Here is a 23,496-nt window from a genome sequence, read left to right on the forward strand (position 1 = left end):
ATTTACCAGGAACTATTCTAGTAATGAGGAGAGACTAGATAGGCTGGGTTTGTTTTCCCATGGAGCAGAGGAGCGACCTGAACAGAGGTACACAAGATTATGACAGGTATAGATAGGGTACGTTGTAGGAAACTTTTCTCCACACCAGAGTTATCTAAAACCAGAGGGCATAAGCTTAGGGTAAGGGGTGAGAGGTTTAGAGGGGATCAGAGAAGAACTTCATCACCCAGTTGGTAGTTGGAATCTGGAATGCGCTGCCTGAGTGGATGCTGGAGGCAATCTGTTTTGTTGGAATGGATGCTTAAAGCACCTAGTTAAGAATTAATAGGCAAAGAAGGCTGCAGACCAAATGATTCATACATTCATAGAGTTATATAGCACAGAAACAGGCTCTTCAACCCACTCATCCATGCCTATCGGTAGTGTAGCTGTTAGCATAACGCTATTACAGCGCCAGCGATCTGGGTTCAATTCCAGCCACTGTCTGTAAGGAGTTGGTACATTCTCCCTGTGTCTGGGTGGGTTTCCTCCGGGTGCTCCGGTTTCCTCCCACATTCCAAAGACGTACAGGTTAAGAAGTTGTGGGCATGCTAAGTTAGCACCAGAAGCACAGCAACACTTGTGGGCTGCCCCCCAAAAACTTTATGGAAAGGATGTACTTCACTGTGTGTTTTGATGTACACGTGACTAATAAAGATATCTTATCTTAATCCCATTTGCCTGCATTTGGCCCATATCCCTCGAAATCTTTGCTGTCTATATACCTGTCCGAGTGTCTTTTAAATGTTGCAATTATATCAGCCTCTACTATCTGCTCTGGCAGCTCATTCCACATGCCCACCACTCTCTGAGTGAAAAACTTGCTCCTCATTTAAATTTTTTCCCCTCTCATCTTAACCTATGCCCTTTAGTTTTAGACTCTCCTATCCTGGGAAAAAGACCGTGACTATCTGCCCCATCTATGCCCATCACGATTTTATAAATTTCCACGAGGTCAAACCTCAACCACCTCCGTCCAGGGGAAAGAAGCTGTAATACTTGAATCTGAGCAATAAATCTTCATTATCTTTTACATCAGAGACCTTGACGAAACTGGTAAATGGGATTAGTGCAGATAGGTCCCTGATGATCGGCACAGACATGGTGGGCCCAAAGGCCTGCTTCTGTGCCTTGTGACTCGTATGAGTCGGTGACTTGCAGGGCAGTGATGATGGAGTTCACATGTGTCTGCTGCCCTTGATCTTATTCACGGTAGAGGTACGGGTTAGGGAGGTGGTGTTGGGTCAACCTAGGTGAATAACTGCAGCAGATTTAGTGGATGGTTGAGTATAGGACACTGCCATGAAGAACACCTGCAGTGAAGTCCTGGGGTTGGGTCAATTGATCTCCAACAACCACAACTACCTTCCCTTGTGCAAGGTAAGACACCAATCACTGGAGCGTTTCCATGCAACGTCCAACTACCACTAAGTACGTCGAGTCAAAGGAAAGCCAGATCATGCATTCATAGTTGGTCTGCACCAATTTAGCTGCTCGGTCAGTGCAACATGAAGTAAGTTGTTCACTGGTTTGGAACTTTGTGTGTATTTTCTTTTAGGCTTTTAGTTTGGTGCCAGGAACAAGACTGGTGTGTGACTAGGGGAAGCAAGACAAATGCCATTTTGTTCAAAATCTAAGCATCAATACAGATGCTTTGAGAACAGCTGAATAGGTGCAGAAGTGCTTTAAGCATCCAGCCTAACAAAAGTGATTGCGTAAGGCCTAACAGACATGTGGATTACCGAGAGGAAATCCTATAATCAGCCAAACAAAATTGACAACAAGAAGATAACGTGCACAAGAGTAAACAAGGTTTGAGATAATATAAATGCTAAATACTGTTGTTTGTATTGTGGCGAACTATTGCAAAGCTGATTATGAAAACAAAACAGCAATGTTATCCATGATGTGCAATGTAACATGTTACTGATACTGAGAATTTATTCTCTCATCCCACTCAAAAAGAAACAACAGAGATTGAACTAGCTGCTTGCAAAACATTATGCAATTTTGAGAAATCGCTGTTATATCTCATTTAGTAAAATCAAAGATTTGTAAACACAGGGGTACTTTTATGTATGTTTTATAAATGCAGTGGTTCCGTAAAAGAAGATAGAACAGTACAGCATGGGACCAGATCCATCAGCTCTAGGGACACATGCGTGGCGACATTTGCAGGCTGCCCCCAGAACACTCTACGCAAAAGATGCATTTCACTGTGTGTTTCGATGTACATGTGACTAATAAAGAAATCTTATCTTATCACCATGTCTGCACCAACCATGGTGTCAATCCAGTTAATTCCATCTACCTGTACATGGTCCCTTATCCCTCTATTCCCTGCATGTTCATGTGTCTGTCTAAATATCTCTTAAACATCACTATCATGTCTGCTTCCACCACCATCCCTGGCAACGTGTTCCAGGCACCTACTGTTCTCTGTGTAAAAAAAAAATCTCACAAATCTCCTTTAAACTTTTCTTCTCTCAGCTTAAAGCTATGCCCTCTGGTATATGAATTTGTACTGTTGGAAAAAGACTCAATCTACTCCTCTTATAATTTTATATACTTCTATCAGGTCATTCCTCAGCCTCATTCGCTTCAGAGAAAGCAGTCAAAGTTTGTCCAACTTTTCCTTATAGCTAATATGCTCCAATCCAGGCAACATCCTGGCCAACCTCTACTGTACCCTCTCCAAAGTCTCCACATCCTTCCTGTAACTTGGCGACCAGAACATCCAAAACATAGGACACTAGAGCACAGGAAAAGGCCCTTCAGCCCATGATGTCAGCGCCAACCATGATGCCAAATTAAACTAATCCTTTCTGCCTGCACACGACCTTTATCCCTCCATTCCTTGCATGTTCATGTGTCGGTCTAAATGCCTTTTAAACGCGACTATTGTGCTTGCTTCCACCACCACCCCCGCAGCGCTTTCCAGGCACCGACCACTCTCTGTGTAAAAAAAACCTGCCCCACACATCTCCGTTCAACGTTACCCCTCTCACCTTAAAACTATGCCCTCTACCATAGCAACAGATGAGGTCGGAGGAGGTGCACATGAATCTCTGCCTCACCTGGGAAGGGCTGTTTAGATTCCTGGATGGTGGTGAGGAAGGTGCTGCAGGGAGAGGAGGTCTATTTATCTCCCTCCCTCACCCCCGTTACCTGGATTTGTTACCCTCCCCTATTTGGTTTCATCTGTCCACTACCTACATTCTGATCCACCTGGGTTTCTTTTTCCTTGGCCTACCTTTCCTATCCCCTCCCCCATCTGGTTCTAACTGCCCATCATCCCTCCCAAACCTAGTTATTCTTATGACACTCCAGTCCCTGTTTCTACCTTTTCTGTCCCCTTTTTCTACCTGCCCAAGTATTTTTTCCATAACTGTTTTCACCTATTGCCCACTAGCCTCCCCCTCCCACACCCAGCTCCATCTGCCCATCATCCCCCACCTTGCCTGGTTCCACCTATCACCTACCAGCCCATCTCATCCCTCCTTCTCATGTCTTTATACTGGCTGTCTTCCCTCTACACTCTCATTCCTGATGCAGGGTCAAAGTCTGAAATGTCGACTATCCACTTGCCTCCATAAATGCTGCTTGACCTGTTGAGCTCCTCCAGCAGTTTGTTTTTCAAGCCAATTTTGTATCCAACTTACCAACTCACTGTGGATCCCATGCGCCTTAATCTTCAGACCATGAGGGACCTTAACCATGTGGAACCTTAACCACGAGGGATCTTGTCAAATGCATTATTAAAGTCCACAGAGAAAACATCCACTGACTTACCACCATCAATCATCTACATCTCCTCCCCAAAAACTTCAATCAAATTTTATGAGACCTCCTCTGCACAAAGCCATGCTGACTATCCCATGCTTTTCCAAATGCAAGTAAATCTTATTAAGAATCTTCTCCAATAATTTCCCTATCAATGATGCAAGGTTCACTGGCCTATAATTTCCAGGATTATCCCAAATTCCCTTCTTAAACAAAGGAAGAACATCAGCTATTCTCTAGTCTTCTAGAATCTCACCTGTGGCTAAAATGGATGCAAGGATCTCGGTTGGGACTCCAGCAATCTCCTCCCTTGCCTCCCTCAGTATCCTGGAATAGATTCTATTAGGCCCTGGGGACTTATCCACCTTATTTTTTTTCCAAGACATCCAACACTTTTTCCTTCTTAATATCGACAATGGCCTGAAATATTTACATACCGCTCCCTGATCTCACCATCATTCCTATCCTTCTCATTGGTGAATACTGATGCAAAATATTCATTCGGGTCCTTGCCTACTTCCTCTGGCTCCAGGCATAAATTCCCTCCTTTGTCCTTGAGTAGACCTACCCTTTCCCTAGCTATCCTCCTGCTTTCAATATACATGACATGGAGCTCTCCAAAGCCCATCGTCAGCATAGAGATGTTTGTTTTAACATGTACTCTTTCATTAAAAGCACTGCAACCTAGATGAATGAGATTTGATTGTGTACAATTTATGGAAGGCCTGTAAAATGGAGAAATATTCAGATGCGTAAAGATCCTTCTGTGCCTAGACCTCAGTCTGAAAAAAATAGACTTACATTAAACAAAATTTATTGAAATGGATTCCTTTTTATTGCTTTCCCAGAGCACTGAGAAACACATAGAACAGTGGTTCACCATCTGGGTACATGACTCCCAGGTGAGCTTTTAATAATATTGAGGCAATGTAGTTAGAACGTTCACAGAATAAGTGAAAATAAATAAAAATATACATGGCATGATCACTGCCCCAACCAAATGGCAGTTAGCAATCCTGGGGACTAAACCCAACTTCTTCACAGGAGAGGGCCACAATAGAGCAAGGGTGGGGAGGCTTATTTTAACAAGCGTGAATGGGTGAGTTTTTCACCTGGAATCTGAATAAAATGAAGCAAAGTTACGATACTTCTGCACTGCCACGAACTTGTGCCGCCAGCATCTTTGAGGGCAAAAAGTTTTGGCTGTAAGGGAAATACTTCCCTCCAACAAATTATGATCATAGTGAGGGTGAGACCATGGAAAAATTTGAAAAGAATGCTAAATTGAGTGTTGCTTATCCAGGTGTTGAGGCAGGTCAATAAAATCAGGGGTGCGGGATAAATGAGGCTGTGAGTGAGTTACAGAATGGGCCTCAGTGACTTGGACAACCTCAGGTTTACAGGGGGGAAACAATGAGGACCAAAGGGCTTCTGTGACTTTTTATTGCTTGCAACAGCAGACGTGGAACTGACACTCCCGGAGCACACATCTATAAATTTGCATATCATTTTCAAATCCAAATTGATTGGCATTTAGCATCCTCATTACAATCAAGCTGTGCCCTACAAATATCAAATTACAGTATCTTCAGTCATAATTGAAGACTTCTGCTGTTAAGGTAAGCTCCCATATAAATATCATGGCTTGTTCGGCTTTGAACAATGTCTTTATTAGTCAAGACAAGGTCACAAGTACTTGAAGGAGACAATCAGTAACTGACTCTATAAAGCATTGTATGTAAAAGTAGCTGTAGTGTTATCTGATTGCAGAGAAGCTTCACTTTCTCTTACCAACCACTGCCCACCTCCGCCAATTCTTGATTCATCATTCAAAGAGGCTCCATGTATATGCTAGTAGTCCACCACTACATGTGGCTACTGAACTATAAAAAGCATCAAGGACAAATGAATCCTATTCTCATCTGACATTCACAAACTTATTTCAAGGAGTCAACACTGAAGTAAGATCATCCATGTTCATGGCTATGAGACCAACCAAGTCCAGAACCATTGCCAACACCAAACCAGACATCTTAGTACAAACTAAAAAGCAAACTGGAATATTGTGATATTGCAAAATGAGGGCCATGTTGATCAGGGCACAAGGAATCGTCTCTATACTTTGTTTCAACAAGGCACCGTTATGTATTTTTAACAAGGGTCAATTCAAAACAAACTGTTTAAATTTGCCATCTGAAACACTGAACAACACAAAAGATGACCCAGAAGGAAGGAAGAAAAACTCTGGGTAAAGTAACAGTTAAAATGATGAAGGAGCATTCTACAGAAAGTAAAACAATGTAATTATAAATGCCTGGACATACCACAGTTGCTGTATTATTTTCTCCTCGTCAGCCAAGTATTTCTGTCGCTCCTCTTCCACAAGTATACGTTGTCTCTGCAGAGGGTCCTCTGCTCTCCTCACCGCTTCAATTACCCTGCCATTGATTTCAGACTCTGCTTTCTTGAACATTGCTTTGAGTGTCTCTTGGTTTGTGAGCTGATGGTGGAAAACAATTCAGATTCAGTTTTTTCTGCATGGTCAACATCTTCAAAAATGAAACTGTCCAGGTGCTTGCATGAGCCAATCTACCCCACACCTAACACTAAATCTTATTTTGGCTCCTATTTTGTTCACAAAGATGGCATAGACAAAAGTCAAAAGCCACGTTACCATTTAAGTGGAGAGAACAGACAGAATGATTGTAACAGTTAGATTACTGGCTGAAATTAAATTTGGCACCGAGAACTCTATTTCATTCAATCTATGGAGTCTCAGTTCCTGCTGGTTTGTCGATGGGAGAGGAGTCAATTATTCATCACAGTCATTGAACTGGGGAGAGAAAAAAAGAATCTTTTTAATCAACACCTGAAGTTTGTTTTTTTTTGTTGAACAAGGCATAGCTCACAGTCACTTCTAAATCAAGTACATCAATGTGTCACCTGTTAGTTAATAAGATTTAGCTGCAATGGTATTCCAAGAAGCAGTAGTAAAACAGACCTCCAAGACACCCAAAGGCAAATTCCTCTCATGTTGTTTCTCACCACTGCACTATTTCCATTTCAACACACTATTTCCACTTATTTATAAAAAAGATTAGTGATAAGTTGCAAACAGTTGCCAAAATCAATATTCTGATTGCCCACTGCTTCCATGGTTCACATTACATATAAATTGCATGTACTTTTGTCAGACATAATTAAAAGGATTGCTTTGATGAGATTTGCTTCACTACATCTAGCACTTCTGAATGCAACTGTAAGATAAATAGCTCTCTTATTGCTAAATACACTATCAATGGAACATTAATGCTTAATTAACATCATTATCTTCACTTGGGTTTATGTTCAATTAATTAATCTTTCATTGTTAACTTCAAAAGACAAGTCCCCATACATCTTGCCTGATGGTAACCGATAACTGAAGACAAAGGAATGCCAAGGAACGATATCCAGTCTAGAAAGCTTCCCATTGATTTCAATGCCAATTGCCATTTTGGTTTGTGCTGGAAATTCCATGAATCAAATCCAAAACGACCAAAGCCAGGAAAATAAATACATCACTTGCGGCTAATCTGAATTAGCTGATGAGCAAAACTGTCTATTTGGGAGCTGTCTCTTTGAAAAATTAAGAAACTTGCCAGATAGTCTGTGGGCAGAGATATATTGCTTGCCCATAATAGATTTTTAAAACTAAATTATTAAAAGCTTTCAGAAGAACCATACTTGAAAGTATGGCCTAGAGGCATGAAATTCCAGAGCATTACTATGTTTAAGGAATAAAATAAAACAGGTAGGATTGATGAAAATGATTACCTACTAATAGATAATTAAATAGCTATTTGTTAGGGTATTGAAAATGGCAAATGGTCTATACCATCACAGTGCAATACAATGAGTCATGTGCAGAACAGAATGGGCTGCACATCTACAGCATTTATACCATTAGCATTCAAGGAAATTATGGAAGGAGACTCACACCATAATTTACTTTCTCCCATTGACACTCGCCTACTGTTCTACCACCAGCCACCTATACAACTGATACTCTTGCCAATTAGCCTAACAACCAGCCCATCTTTGGACGTGAGAGGAAACCTCACCTGCCCAAAGAAAGATGTGGTTTATGTAACTAACACTTTATGTTAGTGTGTGTTTGAAAGTGTGCCTGGAGAAGTAGGTCTGCAGGGAGGACAGCATTTGTAGTCGGATGTGGCTTACCTTGCCATTCCTTGCAATATCATGACATTTCTAGTGGGTCTGCTGCATGCTGCAGTGACTATCACAAACTTACTGATCAAGCCTTGTGCATTCGCATCCAAATCATTTACACAAATAATGAATAACAAGGGTCCCAACACCGACCCCTGCGGTATACCACTGTTTTGAATCCACCTAACTAGCTCTCCCTGGATTCCATGGGACCAAATCTTCCAGACCAGCCTACCATGTGGGACCATGTCAAAGGCCTTGGTAAAGTCCAAGTGGACAGCATCCACTGCCCTATCCTCATCTACCCTTTTGGTTATGTTGGATTCGACTGTTTAATATACATCTTTTCTTTCAGGTAATTTTTACATGTATAGCATTTGATATACCTCTAGTGGCTGTACAAGGTATAACTGCTTCTTACCTGGTGTGTCCTTTCACCAGGTGAATAAGTGTTTTTTCATTGGTTGATTTTTGCCACAGTATTCAACAGGTATTTTCTGATTGGACCATTGTTATCTCTTATCTCAGGAATGTCTCTTATCTCAGGTATAAATGGAGCTGTTTTATGTTAAAAAGCTCTCTCTTGCTCCTCTTGCTTTCCTGCTCTTCTTTTTAAGTCGCCATGTGCCTGTAATCATTTTCTTTCTTCTCTCAACTCTTAATAAAACGACCATGAAGCAACAAGAACTTATGCCTCATTCTTCATAAATTCTTGTTAGGTAGTCAAGTAGGGGGAATTCTTGTCAATTCTTGTCAAAGTAGGGGGAAGCAACAGCGGCAGTGCCTCTGGCACAGAGTCCGGCCCTGTGGCTCAGAAGGGTAGGGAAGGAGTGAGGAGGGCACTAGTGATGGGGGACTAGTTAGGTGGGCAGACAAGCGATTCTGTGGACGCAGGAAGGAAACTCGGAAGGTAGTTTGCCTCCCAGGTGCCAGGGTCCAGGATGTTTCAGATCGCATCCAAGATATCCTGAAGGGGGAAGGAGAACAGCCAGAGGTCGTGGTACATATTGGTACCAATGACATATGTAGGGAAAGGAATGAGGTCCTGAAGAAAGACTATAGAGAATTAGGAAGGAAGTTGAAAAACAGGACCTCAAAGGTAGTACTTTCTGGATTACTGCCTGTGCTAAGTGACAGTGGGTATAGGAACAGAATGAGGAGGAGGTTAAGTGTGTGGCTGAGGGATTGGAGTAAGGAGCAGGGATTCAGATTTCTGGATCATTGGGGCCTCTTTTGGGGCAGGTATGACCTGTTCAAAGAGGACGGGTTGCACTTGAATCCCAGCGGGACCAATATTCTGGCAGGGAGGTTTGCTAAAGCTACTGGGGAGAGTTTAAACTAGAATTGTTGGGGAGTGGGATCCGAACTGGAGAAACTGGGGAAGAGGTGTTTGGCTTTCAAATAGAGAAAGCTAGTAGTAGGTACGATAGGCAGGTGATAGAGAAGGGACATGCTCAGACAGGTTTGAGATGTGTCTATTTTAACGCAAGGAGTATTGTGAACAAGGCGGATGAGCTTAGAGCTTGGATCAATACTTGGAGCTATGATGTGGTGGCCATTACGGAGACTTGGATGGCTCAGGGACTGGAATGGTTGCTTCAAGTGCCGGGTTTTAGATGTTTCAGAAAGGACAGGGAGGGAGGCAAAAGAGGTGGGGGAGTGGCACTGTTGATCAGAGAAAGTGTCACAGCTGTGGAAAAGGTGGACGTCATGGAGGGACTGTCTACGGAGTCTCTGTGGGTGGAGGTTAGGAACAGGAAGGGGTCAATAACTTTACTGGGTGTTTTTTATAGGCTGCCCAATAGTAACAGCGATATTGAGGAGCAGATAGGGAAGCAGATCCTAGAAAGGTGTGAGAATAACAGAGTTGTTGTGATGGGGGATTTTAATTTCCCAAGCGTCGATTGGCATCTCCAGACAGTGAGAGGTTTAGATGGGGAGGAGTTTATTAAGTGTGTTCAGGAAGGATTCTTGATACAATATGTAGATAGGCCTACAAGAGGAGAGGCTGTGCTTGATTTGGTAGTGGGAAATTAACCTGGTCAGGTGTCAGATCTCTCAGTGGGTGAACATTTTGGTGATAGTGACCATAATTCTATCTCCTTTACGTTAGCACTGGAGAGAGATAGGAACAGACAGACTAGAAAGGCGTTTACTTGGAGTAAAGGGAATTATGGGGCTCTCAGGCAGGAAATTGGAAGATTAAATTGGGAACAGATGTTCTCAGGGAAAAGTACAGAAGAAATGTGGCAAATATTCAGGGAATATTTGTGTGGAGTTCTGCAATAGGCATGTTCCAATGAGACAGGGGAGTCACGAGAGGATACAGGAACCGTGGTGTACGAAGGCTATAATAAATCTAGTCAAAAGGAAAAGAAAAGCTTACAAAAGATACAGGGAGCTAGGTAATGTTAGAGATCTGGAAGAGTATAAAGCTAATAGGAAGGAGCTTAAGAAGGAGATTAGGAGAGCCAGAAGGGGGCATGAGAAGGCCTTAGCGGGCAGGATTAAGGAAAACCCCAAGGCATTCTACAGGTATGTGAAGAGCAAGAGGATAAGATGCGAAAGAATAGGGCCTATCAAGTGCTGTAGTGGGAAAGTGTGTATGAATCTGGAAGAAATGGCGGAGGCACTTAATGAATACTTTACGTCAGTATTCACTACGGAAAAAGATCTGGGGGATTGTCGTGGGGACTTGCAGCGGGCTGAAAAGCTTGAGCATGTAATTATTAGGAAAGTGGAGGTGCTGGAACTTTTGGAAAGCATCAAGTTGGATAAGTCGCCGGGACCGGATGAGATGTACCCCAGGCTGTTGTGGGAGTGAGGGGAAGAGATTGTGGAGCCTCTGACGATGATCTTTGCATCGTCGATGGAGACGGGAGAAGTTCTGGAAGATTGGAGGGTTGTGGATGTTGTTCCCTCATTCAAGAAGGGGAGTAGGGATAGCCCAGGGAATTATAGACCAGTGAGTCTTACCTCAGTGGTTGTTAAGCTAATGGAGAAGATCCTGAGAGGCAGGATTTATGAATATTTGGAGAGGTATAATATAATTAGGAATAGTCAGCATGGCTTTGTCAAGGGCAGGACCTGCCTTATGAGCCTGATTGAATTTTTTGAGGATGTGACTAAACACATCGATGAAGGGAGAGCAGTAGATGTAGTGTATATGGATTTCAGCAAAGCATTTGATAAGGTACCCCATGCGAGGCTTATTGAGAAAGTAAGGAGGCAATGGGATCCAAGGGGACATTGCAGTGTGGATCCAGAACTGGCTGGCCCACAGAAGGCAAAGAGTGGTTGTTGAAGGGTCATATTCTGCGTGGAGGTCGGTGACCAGTGGTGTACCTCAGGGATCTGTATTAGGACCCTTAATATTTGCGATTTTTATAAATGACGTGGATGAGGAAGTGGAGAGGTGGTTATTAAGTTCGTGGATGACGCAAAGGTTGGGGGTGTTGTGGATAGTTTGGAGGGCTGTCAGAGGTTACAGAGGGACATAGCTGGGCTGAGAAGTGGCAGATGCAGTTCAACCCAGATAAGTGTGAAGTGGTTCATTTTGGTAGGTCAAGTATGATGGCAGAATATAGTCTTAATGGTAGGACTCTTGGCAGTGTGGAGGACCAGAGGAATCTTGGGGTCCGAGTCCACAGGACGCCAAAAGCGGCTGTGCAGGTTGACTCTGTGGTTAAGAAGGCATATGGTGTATTGTCCTTCATCAATCGGGCAATTGAATTTAGGAGCCGAGAGGTATTGTTGCAGCTATATAGATCCCTGGTCAGACCCCACTTGGAGTACTGTGTTCAGTTCTGGTCACCTCACTACAGGAAGGATGTGGAAGCCATAGGAAAGGTGCAGAGGAGATTTACAAGGATACTGCCTGGAAATACGGAGCATGCCTTATGAAAGCAGGTTGAGGGAACTCGGCCTTTTCTCCTTGGAGTGACAGAGGATGAGGGGGGACCTGAATGAGGTGTATAAGATGATGAGAGGTATTAATCGGGTAGATAGTCAGAGGCTTTTCCCCAGGGCTGAAATGGTGGCCACAAGAGGACATAGGTTTAAGGTGCTGGGGAGTAGGTATAGAGGAGATGTCAGGGGTAAGTTTTTTACTCAGAGTGGTGAGTGAGTGGAATGGGCTGCCGGCAACGGTGGTGGAGGTGGATACGATAGGGTCTTTCAAGGGACTGTTAGATAGGTACATGGAGCTGAGAAAAATAGAGGGCTATGGGTAAGCCTAGTAATTTCTAGGGTAGAGACATGTTCGGCACAGCTTTGTGGGCTGAAGGGCCTGAATTGTGCTGTAGTTTTTCTATGTTTCTATTCCTGACTGCAAAAGAACCCGAGATCCAAACACCAGAATCCCACAGTTACCTCTTCAAAAAAACTCTAAAAGTTTCATCAAGCATGGCCTTCCATGCACAAAGCCATGCTGACTCCTCTTAATCAGACTGTCCGTCCAAATGCTGGTAGATCCTGTCCCTCAGTATTCCCTCCAGTAACTTCCCCATTACTGGTGTCAGGCTGACCCGCCTGTAGTTCCCTGGCTTGTCCTTGCTACCTTTCTTAAACAACGGAACGACATTAGCCACCTTCCAGTCCTCGGGAACTTCACCAGCAGCTAACGATAAAGCAAAAGTCTCCACAAGGGCTACCACAATTTCTCTAGCCTCCCACAAAGTCCTAGGATGCACTCTGTCAGGCCCTGGGGTTTGTTCACCTTAATTGGGCAATAGTGCTAAACACAACTTTTTACAACTATCTCTATTTTGTAGATAAGTCATACATTGAATGAATTTGAGATCCATCAGATTACTTCTTTAAAATGATCAACATTACAATCCTATGGATTAATCATATGCAGGTTGGGATTTCCCACAGAAAATGAAAATTGAAATGAATCCTTATTATTCCTAGGCCCTGTCTCTTCAAGTTTGCTGCGATGATCAGCGAGATTAGTGCAGTTTAGTTTCACTCACATTACTGATGGAATCAGAGGATATGATATTAGTTGGAAAAGTGGACTTGAGGTACAGAATCAGTGGCGGAGCAGGCTTGAGTAGCTTCTCCAGATTTTACTTCTTATATCAGTGTTGCTCCCACAAATAGTGCGTTACATTGAGTCCTAGAGGCCTGGGGACTACAACTGTTTGATTTATGGCATCCACTATTGTTGTAGCAACCTCTGGGCCAAAATAATCAAATCTCCAATCACCCCTAACAAAGGCATCAATCACAAAAAGATTGTACTCATCTCTTTATCACCTGATCTGTCTTCACCCATCTCTATATGGTCTTTTGTCTTGCACCTCACTCCTCCTTCCAGCTCTGCATTGAAAGCCTAAGGAAGGGTCCCTGATCTAAAACATGAATTGGTTTCTCTTTCCACAGATGCTGCTTGACTGGCTGAGTTCTTCCAGAATTTCTGTTTTTGTTTCAGATTCCAGCATCTGTAGTTTTATTTGTTTTCCAAGCTATCAATCACAATCTGTAGACAAAAATTCAAATACCTAAATCCTTCAGCTATCTGAAGCTACCTTGTTGAATAAGTACACCAGATCACAAGAGGTGCACAGATGGTTTGGGTCAATATAAGACATTATAGAGATGAAATGCAAGACAGGAATTGCATTGCTCTTTCACAAACTTACCACCAGTTGAAGGGTTGGTAATATGGCATACCAAAGTGCAGAATAGGTTGGTATTGGTTTATTATTGTCACTTGTACCCAGGTACAGTGAAAAACTTGCCTTGCATACTGTTCGGACAGATCAATTCATTGCACAGCACATCGAGGGAGTACAGGGTAAAAACAATAAGAGAATACAGAGTAAAGTGTCACAGCTACAGGAAACTGCATTGCAGGTAGACAATAAGGTGCAAGGTCATAACAAGGTAGATTGTGAGGTCAAGAGTCCATCTCATCGTATAAGGGAACTGTTCAATAGTCAGGGATAGAAGCTGTCCTTGAGCCTGGTGGTATGAGCCCTTAGACTCCTATATCTTCTGCCTGATGGGAGAGGAGAGAAGAGAGAATGACCCGGGTGGGTGGGGTCTTTGATTATGCTGGCCGCTTCACCAAGGCAGCGAGAGGTATAGACAGAGTCCATGAAGGGGAGGCTGGTTTCCATGATGTGCTGGATGTGTCCACAACTCTCTGCAGTTTCTTGAGGTCCTGAGCAGAGCAGTTGCCGTACCAAGCCGGTGATGCATCCAGATAGGATGCTTTCTATGGTGCATCAATAAAAGTTGGTGAATGTCAAAGGGGACGTGCCAAATTTCTTTAGGCCTCCTGAGGAAGTAGAGGTGCTGGTGAGCTTCTTGGCTGTGGTGTCTACATGGTTGGACCAGGACAGGCTATTGGTGATGTTCACTCCAAGGAACTTGAAGCTCTCAACCCTCTCCACCTCAGCACTGTTGATGTAGACAGGTGCATGTACACTGACCCCTTTCCTGAAGTCAATGACCAGCTCTTTTGTTTCGCTGACATTGAGGGAAAGGTCGTTGTCATGACACCATGTCACTCAGCTCTCTATCTCCTTCCTGTACTCTGACTCATCGTTATTTGAGATACGGCTTACTACGGTGGTATTGTCTGCAAACTTGTAGATGGAGTTAGAGCAGAATCTGGCCACGTAGGCATGAGTGTATAGGGAGTAGAGGGCTGAGGACGCAGCCTTGTGGGGCACCAGTGTTGAGGATAATCATGCTGGAGGTATTGCTGCCTATCCTCACTGATTGCGGTCTGTTGGTCAGGAAGTCAAGGATCCAGTTGCAGAGGGAGGTGTTGAGTCCTTTTTTTTCTTCTTGGTTGTTGGGAAATGCATTATCACAAGAGGTTAGAAAGGTTCAGAGCCTGAGCAGGTGCTACTGCAAGGTGTGGGCCAGGTATAGTGCCACTTTAGTGCTTTTCTTCTGCCCTCACTGTCCTTGCACTCCACTAAAGGAATAGCTCAGGTCAAATCGCAAGCCACTAACAAGGATGCAAGGCAACCAATCTCAATGGGGTATCAACTCACCTTCCAATCTGTAGTCCCTCTTCAATTCTGCTGCCACCACAGCCACACATAACTTAAATAGGTCATGGTTACTAATTAAGAATGATTAGAGTCATTATTTGCCCCCTAATGCCCACTGCAGGTAATCTTAGCATTCAATTATTCAATTATTTTGGCAACCATTTCACAGGGCACTTAGTGTGTACTACATCAGATACTGAAGCTAATTTCTACACTCAGAAGTTCACAGCACCAGTTGATTATTGATCTGTGCTGCAATTTATAGCTCAGGACATTGCACAAGGTTAAGGTTCTTAATCCCAATTTCTCGGTACATGCATATCACCTTTGTAATTAAAGTACTAACAATGAACTCCATTTTAAGCCTGCTACAGCCCATAGCTGAGGACACAAGGAAAAGAGCAGGCAAGTCATGCGCCTGTCTGAAACAGGATGAGATGGGGGATGGAATAGTTTATTGTTTGCTCATTAATGTTCTCTTGCCTTTTCACACCAAAAATGCTTGCAACACCACAGCATTCCTGCTATTTTCAGAGGGATTGTGATCTGAATGTATTTGGGTATCAGAGGTTGGAACAGACCTGACTCAATTCACAGTTCCTCCATTCAAAATCACTCCCAAGCTGCTTCATTCTTAAATATTAGTTTAAGTTTGAATTTAGATGTTATGAAGTCCCTCAATCTCTTTTGATTCTCAAGGACTATCGTGATTATATTGTTAGGAGGAGATTATTTCATGGTGTTTTGAGAGATGCGGTGTAGAAAAAGGCCCGTCACCCCACCAAGCTGACAACAATTAACCACCATTTATATTAATCCTATATTCACCTCCTTTTTTAATTCTCTCCACATTCTTATCAACTACTCCCAGATTCTACCCCTCGCCTACACACTAGGGGCAACTTACGGTGGCCAATTAACCTAGCAACCCACACATCTTTGTGATATGGGAGGAAACCAGAAAACCCAGAGGAAACCCATAGGGTAACCGGGAGAGTGAGCCAACTCCAGGTCTCTGGTGCCGTGAGACAATGGCTCCATTAGCTACGCCACTGTATCCACCCTGAAATCTCTAACATGAAGGACTACAGTTCTATTACTCAAAAGATTATCAAGTAGGCTACTGAAGGAAGAGTAACCTGTGAAAAAAAATGCAGGTGACAAAGGGGCAGCAAAATAAAAAACACCCCAGGAGGAAAATGAATAAGCGAGGAAAGCAGAGAGTGTGGCCCTGCTCTGTGGGATGGGGTAAGCAGATGCAGAGTACAATACACTGAAGATAGGGAGGATGGAGAGAGGTAAGTAAACAAACTGCACACAGCTGTGGAAATGGAATGAAGAGAGAGATAAATGTCTCTGGTTACTAGCGCTAAACATGTACAAGAATATTGGTCTATTGCTGTACTCTCCTCCGCACATTTGGATTCAGGACAAACCAAGCTTCTGTTTACACATTCTTAAATAATTGCGTGTTCTACTCTGCTTTTTCTACCCATCACAGAGGTTTTTGTTATATTTACATTTTAGAATTGTCTGCCATTCCATGAGATTTCTCCTTAACCACATTTTTGCCAGACTGAAAAGCTTAAGCTCCCCTAATCTTCATTCACTTGTTTATCTCTTCTCACCTTGGAATCAATTTCGCAGCTCATTTCTGAGTCTTTTCTAATTCTTTATATTTCTTGTGATATGGTGACTTTTAGTGAAATGGCGTGTGGTGCAAACCCAGATTGTACTCTTCCACAATTACGAAGTGGCCATTTACTAAATGGCCATTTAGTCCATAGATCTATTGGTAATGCACACAAACCTCCTCCTCCTTCTTCTTCACCCAGTCAATATATGGATACTTATCTGGCTTCTGCTTAAATGCATCAATATAAATCACCTCAAGTCGTGGTAGCGAGTTTCACATTCTAACAAAGCTCAAGGTAAAAAATTTCATCTTATGTTCATTAATAGCTACCTTACATTTGCAGCTATGGAGAGTCAGAGTGATGCTGCACAGAAACAGGCCCTTTGGCCCTCTGAGTCCACAACAACCATCAAGCACTCATTTGCACTGATCCTACATTTATTCTCCCTGCATTTTCATCAACATCCCTCAGATTCTATCGCCTGTCTACACCGGGGGCAATTTACGGTGGCCAATTAACCTACCAACCTTTGGAGTGTGGAAGGAAACCAGAGCACCAGGAGGAAGCCCATCCAGTCACGGGGAGAATGTGCAAACTCCACTGAGACAGCATTGTGGTCAGGAGTGAACCCAGGTCGCTGGAGCTGTGAGGCAGCAGCTCTACCAGATGCACCACTGTGTCACCCTTCAGTTCTACTTTGACCTGCCAGTGGAAATATCTTCTCTTTACCTACCTTATCATACCCCTTCATTATTTGAAAGGCCTCCATTAGAACCTCCTTAGTCTTTCTGTGATGCCCTATGTATTTGATATGAAATGGAGACTGCCCTGGAACTGATGTAATTAGCTTGCTTTTATAATGTCTCAACACTAAAGTGATAAATCTGCAATTAGAGCCAATTCCCTCATCAAGTCTTCCTATGATAATCCAATTCTATTCACTGTCACAGTTTTTTGAATCCATTAGTTGTGCTTTACATTTATTAATATTAAATTTCACCTGATTCCTATGCATATCTTTGTAAACTTTTGATTGGACAATTCTAAGGCATTTCTGGTCAGCTTCCGATGTTTTGCACCGGAGAAATTTAAGATCAAAATTCCTAAGCTACAGGGTCCCATTCACCCATCTCCCCTGTGCTTGTTGTCCATTGACTCCTAGTTAAGCACGTGCTCAAATTTTAAAATTTACAGTTTTGTTTACAAATCATTCTCTGCCCTCACTCCCTCCTATTTCTAGTATTCCCCCATACCACAATCTTCCAATTTTACACTTCTCCAATTCTGGCCCCAAGTTTATTCATTGCCTATCGGCGTAAATAGCAATATATTCTGGACAATCCTTAAATCCATCTCTTTGACCAAGCTTTACCGTTGCCTGGCTTCAAACCTCCTTTTGTACATTGTTGCCAAATATTTTTTGGCACACTCCTGTGAAGTACTTTAGTTTTTCTATGTGCAAGGTTCTACATAAATACAATTTCTGGTAATTCATTTGCCATGCGCTATATGCCCAACAAAAAATTAGTTGATGAGAATATAAAAAAACTGCAGATGCTGGAAATCTGAAATTAAAAACAGAGAATGCTGGAAACACTCAGCAGGTTCCGGTAAAGGTTCTTCAACCTGCAAGGCTAATTCCAGTTTCTCTTTCCACACATACTGTCAGCCTGCCTGAGTGTTTCTAGCATTTTGTGTGTTTATATATAATAGATTGGTAGTTTAAATGCCGATTCAACATTCTGGTAAGTCTTAAAATGGTGGAATAATAAAATACTGCAGATATCAAAAGTCTGAAAGCAAAACACATATTAAGACCCTGCCTCCAAGGCTCCACAGACGTTCGTGACCTATCAAGTACCTATGGGGTTTTTTTCAAATTGATTCCACAAGAACTGCTGCAATTTTCTTTGCAGACTGCAGCAATATAGCAAGCTGTGGAAAACCAAGCCACAAGATTTATTTAACTCCCTTCAGTTAATCTGAGTGAATTCACTAACAACCATGTCCATTTAATTAATGCTTTAATCATAATAAAACATCCCAAGACTTCACACTAGATGTACAGTAATTGGCCTTTTAATTTACCTTTGCTTTAATATAGTGTTATACACTTCAAGATGTCTGTTACATTCCCCAGTGTACTTTTTCTGTAAACATCAAAAAGCAACTTGGAGACTGGTCCAAGCCCAATCCTTCATCTTTAGTTTTTCTGCACTCCCTCAGATTTATCTAAACCACATCCCTTTGCTCATGTATTTTTAACAATCTGGTGAAATTCCTCTTGTCTTTATCTTTCAGGTTGTCCATCAATTGAGGGAAAAATAAAACTTATTCATGGAAAAAATATGCTAAAGTAGCTATGAGAAAAAACAAAGATCATCTATTCTAATCTGTGGCTGTGCAGTTCTTGCTCAAGAACATTTTCAGCACTTTGATTTCAGCACTGAATATTGTACTCCCACTCATAGTTATCCAGGAAAACATGGACCCAGTGGTGCACATGGCTAAATTTTAGCCAATTTCAGTCAGGAATCTAATAAAAAGCAGTAAATCTGTCACCATTAAAAAAAACACTTGCCTGACGATCATGACAGTAATTGATTTCCAATATTCTAAGGACCCAAAAATATCCCAACAGGGTAAAGATCAACAGGTGTAACCTAATGATAGAAAGAAATATATAGATGCAGGAAATTAAACTAAAAAAGGTCCTAGGAAATCAGAGGTCAATCAGAACTTCAAAAAGATTTAACATTTTAGCCAAAATTAACCATCAGAACATTAAACCCTCCTATCATGTTCTAAGGCTAAGTGATAAACTGTGCCATTTGAAAATTTAATGCATTGTACTATGTTTCAATTACAACTACCCATTCTGATCTGTGCAGCTGCCTTAAGCTCATTTCTAGTGTTCTTACTCCATTAAGTACATTAGGGAAGAGAGAAAGAACGTGCAATCACCCACCCACCAGCCAGCAGCAAGAGCCTACAGTTATGAATCAAATATAATACTATTTAATGTCTTGAAATATTAAAATCTCATTGGCTAGGAAGCAGTGCACACTAAATGTGGACAAAGTTCTCAGAAGGCTGAGTGATGCTTAGCTACACTATGCAGACTCCACTCTACAAATCTATATTTAGTATCTTGGCTGTAGTATAATATCAGCATTAAAATAACAGTAGTTTCAGCCAAATTTAACAACATTTCACTTGAGGATGGACTAGATCTTGCTACATTGGAACTATATTTGTATTGGAGAGAGTCAATCTCCAATTTTTGTTAATACTGCCACTTCTCTTCACCAAGCTTCTAAGGCTTTGAAAAGGGAAGATGCTGGCCTCTTGAAGGAAGTGAACTATGAGAAGTAAAAAAACTAATGCACAGTTCGCCCATCACCTGACAAATAACAGTATTCAAAACTACCTCAAGGTCGTTTCGAATAATGGAACCTACACCCTGGTGAATACAGAGATACCTTAGTATTGGTTGCAGCATTTGTCAGAAAAATGACAAAATGAAAAATCAGTCAAACCTGTGACCTTTTACACAGCTCCTTCGCAATGGAGCATGAAATGAACATGCTCCAGTAGAAAGCTTTGGCATCACCACTACACATTTCTGAATATCAGTAATACTAAGTCTAAGGAATACAATAGATATGGATCTTGCTATTCTTCAGGTCACTAAGTTCCTCTCTCTATGGAATAGCATTATGGATAAGTAGAGCAAGGGAAAAATCATGTCCATTTTCCTTTCACAATAAGATTGAAAGCACCAATGCTGCTAATATGCCTTTTCATTTATAGAAGGAATTCTCACTTATAGAAGGAATTTTAGTAGATTTTACTTTTGAGGCAAAGCAAACCCAAATAATATGGCTTTGGTCAAATATGAATCTGACAATTTGGTTATCAACTACATATTGGCGTAGAACATTCTAGGGCAATGAAAAGTTCCCAATGGCACTATTGACTGAAGAAAAATAAATTGATCACTTTTGCACCTTACTTATAAAGCTATCTGCTCATTTTAGATGGCTGTCCTAATAAATGATAGCTCACTCTCATTCTATCAGTTGATTATTTGTCAGTCTTGCCTGTTTTCTATACAACTTGGCTGGATGTCCCAGCTTGCATCCTGAGAATTGACTTTGAAAAATCCCAGACCTAGGTTTGTAATGATAGCAACACAAATAGACATCGCACTGGCATAAATTAGGTGACAACATAACTATCAGGTATAAAACTTCCCAATACTAAAACTGTTAAAAATAATAACTACTTTGTTGAATAATTAAAATCTTACATTATGTAACAGGAGATACATTAGTGGGTTAGGCCAATGTAATAGGTTATATAGTCGAAAAGCTGAATGGGAAGGAAGATATTAGAAGTGATGTTCATAAGGCATGGTCTGCTTAGGGACAGTCAGCATGGCTTTGTGCGAGGCAGGTCATGCCTTACAAACTTGATTGAGTTATTTGAGGAGGTGACAGAGGTGCTTATGAGGGTAAGGACGTTATCTATGCAGACTTTAGTAAGGCATTTGATGAAGTCCCTCATGGTAGGTCGATTCAGAAGATAAAGATGTATGGGATCCAGGGTGAATTGCAAGTTTGGATGTGGAACTGGCTTGCCCATCGAAAACAGAGAGTAGGGGTGAAAGGCTGTTATCCTGGCTGGAGGTCCGTGACCAGTGGTGTTCTGCAAGGATTGGTGCTGGGACTTCTGTTGTTTGTGATATATGTCAATGACATGGATGAAAATATAGATGGGTGGATTAGCAAGTCTGCAAATGATACCAAGATTGGTGGAGTTGTGGACAGTGTAAAGGACTATCAAAGAATACAGCGGGATATGGATCAGTTACAGATATGGGCAGAGAAGTGGCAGATGGAGTTTAATCTGGGCAAGTGTGAGGTGTTGCACTTTGGGAGGTCAAATGTAAGGAGAAAGTATATAGTTAATGGTAGGCCCCTTAATAGCACTGAAGTACAGAGGGATCTTGGGGTCCAAGTCCATAGTTCACTGAAAGTGGCTAAGCAGGTAAAGAAAGCATATGGCATGCTTGCCTTCATTGGTAGGGGTGTTTAAGTACAAGAGTAAGGAAGTCATGCTGCAGCTATAATAAAACTTTAGTCAGACCACACTTGGAGTATTGTGTGCAGTTTTGGTTGCCCCATTATAGGAAGGATGTGGAGATTGGAAAGGGTGCAGAAGTTGTTTACCACGATCCAACCTGGATTAGAAGGTATGAGCTACAAGGAAAGGTTGGCCAAACTTGTGTTGTTCTCCCCAGAGCATCGGAGGCTGAGGGGAGACCTGATAGAGGTTCTTAACATTATGAGAAGCTTAGATACGGTAGACAGTAGAATCTTTTCCCTAGGGTAGAAATGTCAACCACCAGAGGACATGCTTTTAAGGTTAGAGGGGAGAAGTTTAAAGGTGATGTGAGGGGCGAGTTTGTTTTTCACACAGAGCGTGGTCAGTGCCTGGAATGGGATAATGGTGGAAGCAGGCAGTTTGGTGGAGTTTAAGAGGCCTTTAGATAGACACATGAATATGGATGATACACAGGAGAAGGACACTTAGTATAAATTGGTATCAATATCGGCACAATATCATGGGCCAAATGGCCTGTCCAGTGCTGTCCTGTTCAATGTTAAACATAATGACCAACTATAGGTTTGCTGACAAAGTATTTCAAAAGTAAGGAACAGATTCCTCCTGCCGCCGCAACTCCCTCTTCCCCTTTGCCCATCCTCCAACCTCTTTTCACCAGGAGAATTAAACGACAGCATCTTACAGTTCTGACAGCCACTACAACAGCGGCATGGCTTGGACACCTGTCAATTTACCTTGTGAGACCCTGGGTCTCCACTGGCTGCAGGATGAGCTTAAGTTGGTTTCAGAAGAGGTGTACACCACTGACTGCAAAATCTGCACCATTGTGTCAGTCGCAACACTTGGGTGCATATCCTGGATTCATTCAATCTTGGGACCAGCCTGGGAATTGACCTTTGTAGATCAAATGCCCAAGTTGAGACAATTATAGAAGGCGTGCCATACACTTATTTTGTAAAGGGAAGCTGATTTTTCCAGTTAAGCACAGGGTGTCCCATGCAATAACGAGCTATTGGCAATCCTGGAAATATGCAGTGTCAGCTCATGAGGAAACCAGAGTAAAATACCGTAACCACAGGACTCAATGTTGTAAACTTTTTTTTATTCTTCGAAGTAAAACTGTGATGTAGAATGTCACTTTAAGTGGGCAAAAATACTTTTTATATATTCATATGGAAAAATTAATTTAAAGAATCAGACAAGGATCAGTTGAGTCAGGAGGTTGTGACTTCAAATCCTGTTCCAGAGGCTTGAGCAGAAAATTCTTCTCCAATGCTAAGAGAACTCCACTGTTGGAGACACCATTAGACCAATGCTTTATCTGCTCTCAAAGGCAATAGATGTCATGGCCAACATTTAATCCTCACACCAATACCACTTCAAAATTACCAATTCTGGGCAGGATCATGATTTTAGGGCAGGCATGGTAGTGTAGCGGTTAACATAACGTTTTACAGCACCAGCGACCCAGGTTCAAATCCGGCCACTGTCCGTAATGAGTTTGTATATTCTCCCCGTGTGTCTACGTGGGTTTCCTCCGGGTGCTCCGGTTTCCTCCAACATTCCAAAGATGCACGGGTTAGGAAGTTGTGGGCACGCTATATTGGGGCTGGAAGCATGGCAACACCTGCGGGCTGCCCCCAGAACACTACGCAAAAGATGTATTTCACTGTGTGTTT

General features: G+C 42.2%; 1 protein-coding gene across 16 annotated transcripts in view; it reads right to left on the reverse strand.

Annotated features, from left to right (window-relative positions):
• The window catches only part of si:ch211-285f17.1 (sickle tail protein), a 500,571-nt gene that overhangs the window by 37,377 nt on the left and 439,698 nt on the right, over nt 1–23,496 (reverse strand). For all 16 annotated transcript variants that reach the window (XM_052017058.1, XM_052017057.1, XM_052017071.1 and 13 more), the window contains one exon: nt 6,147–6,322. In XM_052017058.1, the coding sequence (XP_051873018.1) occupies nt 6,147–6,322 (176 nt within the window). The remainder of the gene's footprint in view (nt 1–6,146; nt 6,323–23,496) is intronic.

This window comes from Pristis pectinata, chromosome 5 (genome assembly GCF_009764475.1).
Source record: "Pristis pectinata isolate sPriPec2 chromosome 5, sPriPec2.1.pri, whole genome shotgun sequence".
Classification (NCBI taxonomy): Eukaryota; Metazoa; Chordata; class Chondrichthyes; order Rhinopristiformes; family Pristidae; genus Pristis; species Pristis pectinata.